The sequence below is a fragment of the Tachysurus fulvidraco genome, chromosome 25, assembly GCF_022655615.1.
Source record: "Tachysurus fulvidraco isolate hzauxx_2018 chromosome 25, HZAU_PFXX_2.0, whole genome shotgun sequence".
Lineage (NCBI taxonomy): Eukaryota > Metazoa > Chordata > Actinopteri > Siluriformes > Bagridae > Tachysurus > Tachysurus fulvidraco.
In genome coordinates, this window is record NC_062542.1 from 4,779,852 (window position 1) to 4,794,851 (window position 15,000).

At 40.9% G+C, this 15,000-nt stretch overlaps 2 protein-coding genes across 3 annotated transcripts in view; one reads left to right on the forward strand and one right to left on the reverse strand.

Moving 5' to 3' along the window:
• atp6v1c1a (ATPase H+ transporting V1 subunit C1a) overlaps positions 1-1,300 on the forward strand; it is a 9,872-nt gene extending 8,572 nt beyond the window's left edge. Inside the window, exons 12-13 of the mRNA XM_027170910.2 lie at positions 31-157; positions 678-1,300. Of these exons, the coding sequence (XP_027026711.1) occupies positions 31-157; positions 678-776 (226 nt within the window). The 3' untranslated portion in view covers positions 777-1,300. The remainder of the gene's footprint in view (positions 1-30; positions 158-677) is intronic.
• A 404-nt stretch (positions 1,301-1,704) lies between these two features.
• spire1b (spire-type actin nucleation factor 1b) overlaps positions 1,705-15,000 on the reverse strand; it is a 21,662-nt gene continuing 8,366 nt past the window's right edge. The window contains exons 4-17 of one of the 2 annotated variants that reach the window (XM_027170841.2): positions 14,390-14,515; positions 13,427-13,501; positions 13,067-13,231; positions 12,262-12,348; positions 11,706-11,835; positions 9,150-9,191; positions 8,534-8,682; positions 8,355-8,448; positions 8,134-8,276; positions 7,806-7,943; positions 6,801-6,871; positions 6,683-6,710; positions 5,831-5,967; positions 1,705-4,810 (exon numbers count right to left, since the gene is read on the reverse strand). In XM_027170841.2, the coding sequence (XP_027026642.1) occupies positions 4,546-4,810; positions 5,831-5,967; positions 6,683-6,710; positions 6,801-6,871; positions 7,806-7,943; positions 8,134-8,276; positions 8,355-8,448; positions 8,534-8,682; positions 9,150-9,191; positions 11,706-11,835; positions 12,262-12,348; positions 13,067-13,231; positions 13,427-13,501; positions 14,390-14,515 (1,650 nt within the window). In that variant the 3' untranslated portion in view covers positions 1,705-4,545. The remainder of the gene's footprint in view (positions 4,811-5,830; positions 5,968-6,682; positions 6,711-6,800; positions 6,872-7,805; positions 7,944-8,133; positions 8,277-8,354; positions 8,449-8,533; positions 8,683-9,149; positions 9,192-11,705; positions 11,836-12,261; positions 12,349-13,066; positions 13,232-13,426; positions 13,502-14,389; positions 14,516-15,000) is intronic. The other variant, XM_027170848.2, reaches the window with a different exon arrangement.

A 15,000-nucleotide genomic window follows, 5' to 3' on the forward strand; every position in this document is an offset into this window, starting at 1 on the left:
TATGGTGTGCCCACCTTCTCACCCGCGCAGGTACGGCTTACCTGTCAACTTCCAAGCCATGGTGCTGCAGCCCAATAAGAAGAACATGAAGAAGCTGAGGGAAGTGCTGTATGAGCTCTATAAGCATCTGGACAGCAGTGCTGCTGCTATTATTGATGTAAGTGTTAATTGAAAGTTACACACGCGCACACACACACACACACATACACACACACACACACAGAGGCCCCATCTTCATTTTGATTGGTTATGGAATGGGACCAATGTTTTCTCCAAGAAAAACAAAGAACCATTATTTTATGTTCAGATATAGAGAATAAGGTCAGACTTTCTGCACAAAGAGGTTAGCAATATTGCCCAAATATATATATGAGTGCAAAAGTTTGTGCACCCTGACCTTAAATCGTTACGTTAAAACAGCCGTTTATCCGAAGCTGTTTTAAATCGCGCTAACCTTAAACCATAGGTACTATTTCATAGTCTCTATAGATAAAACACACACTGAACACACAAACTAGGTCCTTAAATACAAAGCATCAGGTGTATTTATCGTTTTAATGTAAAAATTTATGTAATTCCAGGACACTCCAGTTTAGACGGAGAGGCAGATATCAGCAATCGTACGATTTTTAATTTTTAATACAAGTTTTTTTTTTTATCTTCTGTGCTTTCTCTAGCAATCTGCTATGGACATTCCCGGGCTGAATCTGAGCCAACAGGAGTATTATCCCTACGTCTACTACAAAATCGACTGCAACCTGCTCGACTTCAAATAGTCCACAACAGTTATCTAACATTGCACGCTGTCACATCCCTCAGCTTTGTGGTTCAGTCCTAGTGAAGAAGTGTGAGATGATGTTTCATTGAGTTGTATATTTATCCTCCCGTCTCTCTCTCTCTCACACATGCACACACACACACACACACACATTCCTGTTCATTCCTGTTCTTTTTGCTCTGCTGCTCACTCCAGTGTGTGTGACTGCTGTCCTCATGTTTACAGGATTTTTTTTTTTTTAATGTTTCAAATCTCTCTCTCTCTCTCTCTCTCTCTCTCTCTATATATATATATATATATGTAAAAGAAGCAATTCTGTGTTTTAAGATGTAAGGGCGTGCTTTGTGTTTGTTCCATTTCAGAATCATTAATAGATATTTTATCGTGTGAGGACGCTGGTGTCTTTACCTTCTCCGTATCAGTAGTTCCACGCTATGGAACGAACCGTGTTACAAATGATACGATGACAAACGTGTTGTGTAAATTTGGTGTTGATGAAATATAATATATATGTCAAAAATATCGTGTTCCTTCCCTTGTATTTTTTTTTTGGATTATTTTAAACTCGTTAGGCGAAATAATAAACCCTCCATAATTTATATATAGTCGTTTTTATTTTAATTAATTTAGTTTAATTATAATTTCTATAGTAACAGCTCACTCACAAGGACTTGTATGGTGGTATTGCTTATAATTTTAGCCCAGTAACGATCAGGAGATGTTTGTTTAACATTTATGGAAGGAATCTCCCATGCCAGAGCTTTGGAACTATTAAGAAATCATGCCTAACAGTTTCACTGTTACTTATAACAAGCATATATAAAAAAAAAAGAAAGCTGCCATTACTTTAGCAATAACAGGAACTAATCTGCTCTCCAGAGGTTCCACGACCTCGAATGGAATCAAATGAATTTAGAAGGTCCGAGTTAAAGGTTTTTGCATTTGTTTATTACGATCGTCCAGATTTTGGGAAACAAAAATAATTAGTCACAGATCCAAAGCACAAGCACAGATTTACATGCAATTGCCAGTCGTTCGTACGAAGGTACGGATTTAGCCGCAAGTCTTTCTTAAAAACTTCAGTCACGAGGAAAGTCCATCATAATCGCATGCACCGAAATGCATAACACGGTGCGGACACCGAACTCCATGTGGTTCCGTCTCAGATCCAGTTTGGTAGGAATGCCTGTTGAAATGAAACGATGAAGGTCTTGCTCACAGGTCTATATTGTGCCTCGTGGTTCTCTGAACTCACCACGTCCTGGTGAGTCAGTCCTTACAGGAATAATTAAAACAGCATATCAAGTCTAAGGACTCTGGTGTGATTTAGTCGTGTTGTGCTTCGCTCCAGTTGCAGTAAGGAATCCGTGAACCATCAGTAGCTTTATGGAACAGAGGAAGGCTATAATTATAAGGCGAAAAAGCAGATTAGATTTAATGAGATTAAAAGATTAAATGAAGGAAATATTTCTGTAAGGGGAAAAAAAAATTCTCTCTCAAATAAGCTACCAGGCATCACTGATGTTCTCTGGCAAAAATAAAATTAATTATATATATTTATAGCGGTTTTAAAGCAATCCTGTAAGTTACTCTGGCAGTAAATGAAAAACTAAATATTACAGTGAAAATAATTTGTGTTATACATCTAAGAAGTAAATTATTGCTATGACATATGTTGTCATAACGTATTGTGAAACGATGCAGAAAATAAGCGCATTTTTAACGTAAAATTTATTACAATTTTCGGTCATAAACTTTTAAAAGAATAACACGAAAACCTGTAATCACAGAAAAACTGTCGAATGATTCAGGTTCCTTAAAGAAGGTATTAGTTGAGGTACAAAAGGGTGTTATTTACTGTTATGTTCAAGTTGAGAAATCGTTATGTAACGTCGATTTGCCGAATCATCTATGAAGATATTTTGATAAAATTGTGTTGTGCTTTTTAGAGAACCCCTGACTTAAATAAAACACCGTCACTCAAAACCGAGTCTTCGGTATGAGACATATGGTCATTTGTGCAGATGATTAATATCTCGATGTTCTGGAGAATAAACAAGAATAAGTTAAGTTTAGAGACTTGTAAAAGTTAGTAGCTTTAAGGCAAATAAACAGTTTGTTATATGAAGACTACAAAAAACAAACAAACAGACAACCTGTACATTTAGGTCCTTTTATAAAACACAATTTAGTTATTTCAGTTATTTCAATTAAATACTATTGACGATGTTTATATGAAAAAAAACAAAGGACAGACAAATGCTAAAGACCAACGACTTTAAATAAATGGAGGGTTTTATATTTACTACCAGATAATGTGAAGAACCAACATGGCTACCGGTGACACTTCACGTCAAACAGCACTGCCGCTGGTAAACATCTCATCACTACGTCGTTTGGGATTAGGTTATTCGAAGAGGATTTGAATAATCTAGGACTGGCAACAAGGCTTCATTACAACATCCCACATCATTGGCTAAATAACAGCATGTCAGTTGATTCATAAAAAAATAAATACAGCTTGATCAACGATCTGTACACCTGCAGCAAATACACGTATTTACACGACGAAACCGAGGCCGTCGTACATCGCGCGACTCCCAGGGTACGACGAGGCGTGTGTCCATAATCGGTTTTATACCACGGAGGAAAAATCCTGTCAGAAAACTTCTTCACAAGTCTACTTTTTATTTACTGAATAATTTAGTGTTTTCCTTGAGAAAATTCAACACGAACAACCCTGTATTGACGTCTTCGGATATTTACAGTTAACTTTTTCCCTCAGTGTCACTATTTTTTTTAAAAGGCGCGTGTGTTTACAGAAGCCGAGTTAGCATTCGAAGCTAATTGTATTTCGATCGTGATTTTAGCCGTACGGAGCATTTTTTGAGTAATTGACCGAGACGTCTGAGGTAAATTATGACATTCTCTACAGCTTCGTCTGGTTTGTGTGTTCTTACTTTGTTTACATCCTTTACAACAAAAGAGTTCCAGGTTACTTGCTAGCTAGCTAGTTAAATTCTTCACCTCGGTCATTAACTAGCCTCTGTATTTCTTACTTGTTTAGCAGCGGTGCTAAACAGCAAACCATAAAAATGGCAGCTGACTAAATTTAATGAATGATAAATTTATTTGCACATAATGTTCTATGATGTATGAATAAATAAAAGTATTGGCACCCTTGGATTTGGTTGTGATCACAGAGCAATAAGCTTATTTTCTTTCTGTTCAGTAGTGGACAAGCACCAGGGATAGAATTGGGGATTATTTGGTGATGATATTAAAAACTATTCAATTATTCAACTACTCGTTCCTGTCGTAAACGATCGTGTATATTTAAAGTTCAAAAATATCGATAGATGTTTGTGTAGATGTATTCCTGAGTCAAAGTGACAGTTTTTCCTTTTTTCTTTCCTTAAGATATGTACAAAATGAAGGATTTCTGAAAGACAGCTTCCCTTATGTTGTTTTCTGAATGGGACAGACTTTGTCTCAGGAACTCTGGAAATGTGGAGACATTTTGGACTGTCGACAGGAACAGCAACAAAAACATCATGCATATCTTCTGACTGATTATGAACACACGCCGACTTGTACGTACACCTGAACAAATCTCTTCAAGAAGTCGTCCTTCAGATATTTTAGTCACCCAATACACAGCCAACAGCTCACGTTGTAGTAATCTCCAGGACAAACACAGAGACACGAAGACTCCACTTTAGGAATGACGTCATCTAGGCCAATTTATTTTTCTTTAATAGCGTGTTTTAGACCTCATGAATGGTTCTCTCGGACGGTCGGTATTCGGATCCTGTGGACGAGGACTCGATGAACGAGTGCGTCTTGCGCTTCATTCGGCTGCGTTTGGTAGCCAGGGAGAGGCTGTGCTTGCTGGATGAGATGATGTCAGAGATGAACTTCTTGCAGTCCACACACACCTCCATGGTGCTCCAGTCTTCAGTCAAGTCTTTGGGTAGCTCGATGTCCTCGCGTGAAGATGAAGCTGACGACTGACGTGATGACTTGGACAGTCTGTGTGGTATGGAGGGAGAGGTGAAAGAAAAATAATGAAAGAAATCAAGTAATTGGATTTGGTTGAACACTGAACCTGAGTGTAAGAACGTAAGTCACATCAAGCTGGAAAAACAGTACTTCCTAGATCAAGCTGTTCTTGTAATCAGAAATTAGTTTTTCCCACAACAATGCAAAAAACACACCAAAATTAATAGCTATGCTCTAACATCTGGTTCTGGAAAGGAGACCTCTGAGAACCAGGACCCTTCACTTGTGCCCCCTTTCCACCAGAAAGAACCGGGTGCTGGTTCAGAGCTAGTGCTGATGCTGGTTTGAAGTTGGTTCCACTGGCGATCCTTCTAAGAACCGGTTTGCCTTTCCATGGGCTAGAGAGCCATTTTAGAGCCGAGTCTGACGTCAATGTATACATCATCTTTCCCAGCAACGTTAGCGCAGCAGCGGCAAACACAACATCAACAATGGCGGATGTTGCTTTACTGTTCATGCTCATGGCTTTGCGAACCTACGTTGGCATCCAAACGCGGGCGAATCCAACGTGTACGTGCAGCTCTGTGTAATTTGTATAAACGGAGGTTGCTCTCGAGAATAATGGAAAGTACATAACATTATTTTATAATGAACACAGAAAAAAGTTAGCCTTAGCATGTAGCTACCTACTATCATGTGTGCTGATAATTGATCATACTGTGGAAAAGTAAACGTGTATTAAACATTAGTATACTTAAGTTACATTATCAAAGGCGTTAACAGTAGCCCCGCCCCCAGGTGCTAACAGTAACCCTGCCCCAAGCTCCGCCCCAGCTCCTGACGTAAGCGGTTCTTAAGTCTAGACTAGCAAAGTTTTGGTGCTAAATAAGAACCACATTTCCCGGTTCAGAGCCTTTGGGTGTCGAAAAAGAAAGAACTGGTTCTAAATTAGGCTCTGGGTCCGAACCAGCACTCAAACTGCCTCGGTGGAAAAGGGGCAACTGTGACTGAACAACACAACATGATACAGTTGAGGCCCACTTACACTACCTGCTCATGGTGCGCTGAAGGGTAGGCCGGCGCTGGCTTGTGCTCGTCTTCTCTGTTTTGTCTCGGGACAGTGTGGAAGTAGACGGGCCAAGAGAGTAGATGGGTAGGCTGCTGTACGGCTTAGAAGGCAAACGAATCTGTGACAGTTGGGGAAAAAAAAAAGTTTGAGGAAATATGGTCCCAGTTTTGAGAACTTGTGTGTCAATTTTGTAAGTCCTCTAAAGTCGAGAATTAAAGACCAGGCACAAGAGCTTATATCGTTTATATCGAGGACCTTAAAAGGACAGCTAAACTTTCTCTCTCATTTAATTCTTCAAATTGAATAGAAATTCTTTTAACTGATTCCCGCCTCCGCCTTGTGTGTGTGGAGTTTGCATGTTCTCCCCGTGCCTCGGGGGTTTCCTCCGGGTACTCCGGTTTCCTCCCCCGGTCCAAAGACATGCATGGTAGGTTGATTGGCATCTCTGGAATATTGTCCGTAGTGTGTGTGTGTGAGTGAATGAGAGTGTGTGTGTGTGCCCTGTGATGGGTTGGCACTCCGTCCAGGGTGTATCCTGCCTCGATGCCCGATGACGCCTGAGATAGGCACAGGCTCCCCGTGACCCGAGAAGTTCGGATAAAGCGGTAGAAAATGAATGAATGAATGAATGCATGTATAACTATTAGCCTGCCTCCGAACCCTTAAGGTAAACTTTTTCTAATAGAGTTTGCGGAAAGTTCACTGGAAATAAAATGGCTGACGGCGGCACGTAGTACATTAGCGTTTTACCGGAGAAGGAGCAATATATAGTATATAGTATAACTCTACTTTTAGAAATATCAGCTGTGAACTGAACAGAATTTGAGACTTACCTTCTTACAGCATTGTGAACACACAGGTCTGCAGGAAGGAAGGGAAAAATCTCTGATGTAAAAACTGTAAACAACTCGTCTACGTCTCAGACTTCATAACCGATGGCTGATATTTTACCTTTTGCAGAACTGGCAGGTGTAAGACCAGGTAAAGAAGGAGAACCGTTTAGTTCGACAGCAGAAGCAGAGCTGCAAAACAAACAAACAAACAAATAAATAAATAACATTTTTAAATGATTTTCCCTTCAAACAATTGAAATACTTCTCGAAATTATTTTCTTTCAAAAATATCTGTGAGAAAATGTAAGAATATGTGCTATCTGCCCTCTTCCGCATACCTGTTCACTCTAATGCCCAGGATTGGCTAGAGTTGCTGTGACTGACAGTGGAAAGAGATTATGCCCCTCCCACCTAGGGGCTTTTTACACTTCGTGTTTTCTCTGATCCGATAGCGATCTGATTTGTTAAAACTGTTCCACTTACATTAGGCCACATAAATGAGTCTCGGCGAATCAGATATCGATCCGATCTTTCTACTCCCGCCCAAAATGCAAATATATTGTACGTCATTTCCGGGGTCATTGAAATGGAACACGCTTTGGCGTACGCGGTTTTCAGAATGCAATTAAAAAGAAGATGAAAAAACTTGTTACGACGTTTATGCTACAAAAAAAAGCATTTACTGCAGTGCATTTGTTTCTGCAAATGACTCACGACTCATGAGTCACTCGCGAGTGACGTACTTCCGTTTGGGAGGAGTATAGCGCTGGCGTATGTGGCTTGAACAACCACATTCATTTCCATCTGTCCAGTTTCATCTGAAACGCGTCCCAGACCACCTCCTGAAGGGGTTCGAGCGATCGGATTTATATCCGTCTCGAAACCGTTTCGGAGGGCATTTAGATCTGGTCTTTTTACCATCGGATAGCTATCGGATCACAGAAAACGCATGAAGTGTCCAGGGGTAAAAAGCCCCATAGACAGTGTGGCTAATAATACTTGAGTGCCTTTTAATACCCTTTGTCTGTGTATTTCTTAATCACTGTTACATATTCTCTCAGTGATTCGTCTGTTACGTTACTTATACCCGTAGGGTGTTACGTAAGCGGTTCTCCGTCCTTACCTTTCCTTTCTTCAGAGCGTTGTAGATGTCTTTGTACTGTTGAAACTTCTCTAGCTCGGCTTTGACCAGGACCTGTCGGATGTGCATCACCTCCTCCACCGTGAGGGACAAACACTCCACTGGGAAGCAGAACTCCTCCTGCACACCCACACAGTGAGCGGTTTAACACACACGAGACAGACGCATTACAGAGGAATCCAAGTTCACGGTCACAAACAAACAAAAAATACAACCTACATGTTTGTGTTTACTCAAATTTGTGGTGTTTTGGAAATACATTTTTTTTCATTGAATAAAATTTGCATGCGCAAGTTCTTTATTGACCCACTAAGGATCTGGAGCTCTGTCTGCACGGAGGGAGGAACTGCCGGACGTTGGTGGGCGTCTCCTTCTCTATGGAGTGCCTCCTCTGTGCTGCCTGCTTCCTCTCTGGCTGCGGTGTGGAGGAGATGGGCAGGAACATGGGCGGGGCTAAAGACAGCAGATATTCGACATTATTAATAAAATACTTTATATGTCACTGTCTGTCACTGCAAGTGAAGAACTCACTCTTCTTTCCCACCGCAGACTCCGGTGACGTGTCCTCGACTATCGGTGTGGAGATACTGGAGCTGCTGGCTGACTTTTGACCCACTGACTCATCCTGCAGAATGGAACAGACTCCGATTAAATAAATTATTATTCATTCTATAGATTTTTAAACGAGGTTTTCCTTTGCATACGCTTACGTCCGAGTCCGAGCTGCCCAGTTCGGCGAGAGTGGGAGCGTGGAGTCTTTTCCTCTGGAAGCCGCTGGCGCCGTTTGTTCGGAGCGACGAGCCGTTAGCTAACGAGAGTGAACTGGATGCCTTTCTCGCTGCATCGAGGGCAGAAACATCTGTACAAAGTGACACGATTTCTGTCACACGATAAAACGTTGGGACGTACAGGCGCATGAGTTTGTGTTAGAGAAGGTGAGAGTGAAGCCGAGTCCACAAGCTGGTGTTACACACACACACACACACACACACACATACAGTATGTGCAACGTGTAATTCACACAATATGCTCAGATGACCATGTTTTGTGGATTTTGAGACTTGTCCCTCTGACAGATCTTGTCAGCTGAGCACATCATCATTTGTATCATGTATAAAAAACATAACTTTTTAGAAATAGTTCCCAGATTAGATCCGAGTCATGGTTTATTCTATTAAATCAGGGCTTTCGGGTGAACCGCTATCGACACAAAAGCATGAAATGATATGATACGAGTTGCACGTTAGACTGAAGCGTCACGGACAAACCAAACCAAAGGGATCGGGTCACACCGAGAACAGGACACAGGCAGAAACGTGGCTTTACCTGAGGAGTCAAAACTCTGAGACGTGCTAAGCGGCCGAATTACTGCAAGGACAAAACAGTCAACGGGTTAAAACAGGCAGATTTTCCTGGTACTGTACATTAGAAACAGTGGAGCAATCTCTCTGATCCGGCTATATTTTTGTCCATTTAACTCTTTATCTAAACTTTTAACTGAGTGACGTCTAGATACCAGAGGTGGGAGTAAGTCACACATGTGCATGTCACAAATAAGTCTCAAGTCATGAAAGTCAAGTCAGTCAAGTCGAGTCTTTTTTTTAATATTTGTCAAGCGATCTCAAGTCTCAAAAAAGTCTGCGTCGAGTCCCCCATCTCTGAGTCATTTAACTCAAGTCCGAGTCAAGTCAAAGTCAAGTCGAGTCTCTTTTTTAACATTTGTCAAGCAAGTCTCAAATTTGTGAATTAAGTCTGACTCGAGCCAAGTCACATGACTCGAGTCCCCCATCTCTGCTAGATACATTCGGCCTCGTGTGTTAAACGATTCGTAAACACATCGAATTTGTAAATACATCAATTAAAACAAACCAAAATGTACATATAAGATAAATATATACTAGCTATAAATTCCTAGTTATTTAGAAGCTGGTGAGTAAAAGAGCTGCAACGGTTTCATTGTAGATGTTTATTTGGGGTATTTAAAGGAAACTTCATGGCTTCATCCCTTCATCATTTGCATGGATTACTGCACTTTTACAACCATCAAACGCATTGCATGAAAACTGTTGTTTTATATTATCGGCATTAACGTTAACAAGAATTAATAAAAGTAAGCCGACACGAACCGATAAATTATGACGAATAAAAAAAATATCCATTTATGACGAAAGAAACGGCCGTGTGTGTGTGTGTATGTGTGTGCTTGTGTGTATATGCATGCACACAAGCACACACATTTCACGCTTTGATTTTTGATTATATATTAGTATAATTTCTTAGTACGTATTTTCTTTACCGTAAAAAAAATAAATAAAAAATAAATAATAGTGACTCAAAATAACTTCCAATTCTGCATTTCAGACTTGACCCTGATGGTTCGTTTCGTGCTTTCAGCCGTACTGAGCGCACGACCGATTATGCAGGTTTGTGGGCGTCACTAAATACAAACGAGTCACACTCTGTGGGGCGTCTATATATACACTGCAAGATAGGGCCGGGCGATAAAACGATAACGATATGTATCGTGATAGTCACGTGAACGATATCAATAAAAAATAAAACGTTCGATATTTTTTGTTCTTCGTCGGAAGAAAACAGAGGTTGCGAAGCAAGTTTGGTTGCATTAACAAAGGCACTGGCTCGCTGGTAACCTGGCAACATAGGGAGTGACACGCTAACAGCCAATCATGTAACATGGTTGTGCCATATCGTTGTCTCGTGCTGGTCTGCTGGATTCCTCTTCAGTAACCGGCGACTGATAAGCAGAAAATGAGCGCAATATAAAAGTGAATAGTTCAACTTCAAGCATGATTAGAGTAAGAATAACTTAGAGTTACTTTTTCATATTTCTGCAGGTTTTATATTTCAAATGATGTTACTGTACTGTATCAGGTTTGTTTTTTATATTACAGATGTATCTCAGTCTACCTCAGTTTTATTTCTGTTTACAAAACACTACACATATTTTATACCAGAAGGTGAACAGCTAGTGAACTTCACTAAATTCTCAGGTTTCTATGTTTATATTTAACACTTTGCACTATTTTATTACACTTTATTAAGCATTTATTACATTTTCTTTCATTTTGCACCTTAAATGTTAAGAGATAATAGTTAAGTGTTCATTGTGACTTTAGACTTATGTTTACATTATAATTATTTGAGGTTTCCTGCTTGTTGACATTTCTGTCTTAATAAATGAGGGGATTCTGATCAGAGGAAGGTTAAGTTTACAATAAAAATGTTTAAATGTAATATATTTTTCTCCTGGTCCTTATTTTAAATGTGTCTTTTAAAAATATCAATAACTATCGATATGACCGATAAGAAACACTGATATCGTGATACAGTTTTCAGCCATATCGCCCAGCCCTACTGCAAATACTAAATATATATGTATTTAACACTGATGTCTGCTGAGTGACTGGGGCAGCAATGATTAGTGAGCTACAGGAGTCTAATGAGCATCTTTAAATCAACAATTTTTGCCCCAATTGTCAATTTGAAAATACTTTAGAAAGATATACAGCATTTTATCATCATGAGATGATTATATATACACACACATACACACTAATATATATATATATATATATATATCACACACACACACACACACACACACACACGTTAATCAAAGCCCTGTATCAAATCACACACTACAGCAGTTTTTACTTTTGACTGTGTCCAGTTTCTACTCTCTGTATCCTTTTTATTTTTGTTGATTGGAGTAAATTACTGTAATGTTTGTAGTTCTGTCTGTTACTGATTCTCAAAAATGTGAATGTGGACCACGTGCGATACAAAAGTACAGGATATGGGACACTGTCTTAGATGCTTGTGCGCACGTGTGTGTGTTTGTGTGTGTGTTTGCAGTCTCACCCATTCTGCTCCTGCGAATCTGGTCAGGTGACACTGGGCGGAGTTTCCTCTCGGATTTGATCTCCTCCAGGATCCTTTCGTGGAGGCTTGGAGGACGTTCCACCTGAGGCTTTAGCTTACGTGCTGCCACCTGTATGTGTGCACAAACAACCACACACACAGACACACACGCATGCATATACACACAAGCACACACATACACACACACACATATACACACACACACACACGCATATACACACAGACACACACAGACACACCCGCATGCATATACACACAAACAGACACACCCGCATGCATATACACACACACACACATGCATATACACACAGACACACACAGACACACCCGCATGCATATACACACAGACACACACATACACATACTGTTCAGCTGAACATAAATGCACACATAAGATAAAGTACCAAATAAACCTAATACACCAGCATTAACTCACATAACCAAGAAAGCCACACAACACTATATTATAGTTGGAGTATTCAACAATGGCTTTTGTGTGTTTTTAGTATATTGATGAGTGTGTGACCGAACTCACAGGATTGAGTGGAGGTCTGGATCGGATGAACTCCAGGATGACCTCGTGTGCGCTCTTCTTTAACCGAGGAGGAATGTCTCCCTTCACCTGCATGACACACACACACACACACACACACACACACACACACACACACACACACACACACACACACACACGCCTTATTAGCCTGTTTTACATTTGGTCTGATTACCATGTGAGACAGCCACAAAGCGTATAACCTTTTTTTTTTTTGCAGCACGTTCGGGCTCAAATAACAATACACAGGAATGTCAGTTTCTGTCTTTGAGGCGTATCAGATTCTTTACCTCTGTGTATTCAGACACCAAGTACTAAGAAAGTTCTAGAAAATCCAGCCAAGGTAATAATGTACTGCTTTATGTTCAACACTGCATCACCACTGAACCAAGGTAGGATACACCCTGGACGGAGTGCCAACCCATCACAGGGCACGCACACTCTCCTTCACTCACACACACTACGGACAATTTTCCAGAGATGCCAATCAACCTACCATGCATGTCTTTGTACCGGGGGAGGAAACCGGAGTACCCGGAGGAAACCCCCGAGGCACGGGGAGAACATGCAAACTCCACACACACAAGGTGGAGGCGGGAATCGAACCCCCAACCCTGGAGGTGTGAGGCGAACGTGCTAACCACTAAGCCACCGTGCCGCCCCCGGATTTATCTTTAGTTGTCAAAAATTATTTATTATTTATCTACTTATATTAGAGTAGGATACTGATTCTGTGATTAATGTGACTTTTGTGGTAAAAAACAAAAACAAAAAACGTTTTCTTCACCATGACTTTACGTAGTTTGTAGCGTTTGGCGCGGATGTCGTCCATGAGCATTTCGTAGGGTGTGAGCTGAAACTCGGTGGGCAGAGGGTTATACTGCCGTTCCTGCACCTTCTTCAGCTTTACGCCGGTCCTCAAGTCCCTCATCACCTGCACCCAGAACTGTGCCTGCACAACATGACAAATTCACCATGATTGCTTTTGAGCTTGTTGAGATCCATGTCCTGCTATAACATTATGTAATGCTCTACTAAAACACCTGAGAAGTCTAATAAGTGTCTCTAGAAAACCGTTCACCGTTCACCTGTGACATCGGTTTCGGGACGGGTATTCAAACGACGGCCTTGATGATGATTCACTCACCCAGTCTGCGTTCTGCAGCTCGTTCAGGTCTCTGGCCGAATCGACGGTCGAGTCGCCTTCCATCTTCTGCAGGTTCTGATCGATCACATGCGAAAGAACATACTTCTGAGTATTTACGTCTTCCGCTCATAACGAAGGAAGTGTGGCTTATACTGTACGTCGACGTTAATCGAAACAAATCAGATTCCTAAGTTGACGTTTAACAGAAATGTTTTTGACGCTTCTAACAATACTTCTCAGATCTCTTCTCATCCGTGACCTGGATTTAGATGCAAAATGCTGTATTTGAGTAGTTTCCGGTGGCCTCTGTTCACGTTCATAATAAAAAAGGTAGTATTTAGAGAAGCTTTTTTTTTCTTTCTTTTAAACACTGGGCTTTTTCTTCAGACACGCAACAAAAAGCCTGTAACAATAAACCCCTATGGGAACAGACAGACCCGCCTTTAAGAGACAAAACATGCAGGAGTAGAGGAACGTCTCATCTTACACATACACACAATTCCAAACTGGTAACCCAGGACGGCATCGACGGTGTAAGCGGGTCGGCGTGGAGGTCCTAAGATCCTCAGCACCGTTCGTATAAGAAACCGCTTGGCTAAACGTGCTTAGTCTTAAATCTTAGCTAAATGCTCGTGCGTATTTTATTTAGCTTGAATTACACACAGTTTTAATAACAGTTAACTGAAACCTAATGCATATTAATGAGCTTAAATGGAAGATCTTAAATAGCTTAAAGTGCTGCTTCTTTTAAAGCTAGTACAGATGACATAATGATTTATTATCATTATTATTATCATCACACGCACGCACGCACGCACACGCACACATGCGCGCACACATTTCTATTTGTGCGACAGATCTTAATCATGTGACCGTTGACTCTTCATCTCGTTTTAAGATGTTAGTGTGACGCACCGATCAGAAACGGTTAAGACGGCGTCACGGTCCGGACGTTTTCCTCACCTCTTTTGCGCTCCTGATTTTTTTCAGAAATGTCCGCAGTTCCATGGTTTCAGCATAAAGTGCGCGACACACGGCCCGGTAGTGATCTGGGGCGTCGGCCGGGCTCGGGAGGTGCATCGTGCACAGCTACGGGACCACAAAATGACAGAAATATCAACCCAAAAATTTCAGAGCATCCGTGCAAATAATCTTGTACTTTAGGGAAGATAAAATCCCAATTTAGGTTAAAAGAACTGAACCCAATGAACCGAAAGATACTTGGTAAAAGTTCACAGGAAACCTACTGAATTTTGTATTTCCTAAATATCTAGATAAATAAATTAACCACTACACTACCACCTTGATTAATCTGCCTGATACTGTAAGAGCAGTGGTGTGGATCAGACTGTTGTCGATCAGAGGATCAGGGTTCAAGCCCCAGGACTGTCAATCTGCCACTGTTGGGCCCTTGAGTAAGGCCCTTAACCCTCACTGCTCCAGTTGTGCCGTATCACGACTGACCCTGTGCTCTGAGCCCAAACCTCCAATGTTGGGATACGTGAAGAAAGAATATATTAACTAACTGCAATTCTATTTGCTCTGTTACATTGCACCATTAAGCCTGAGCTATA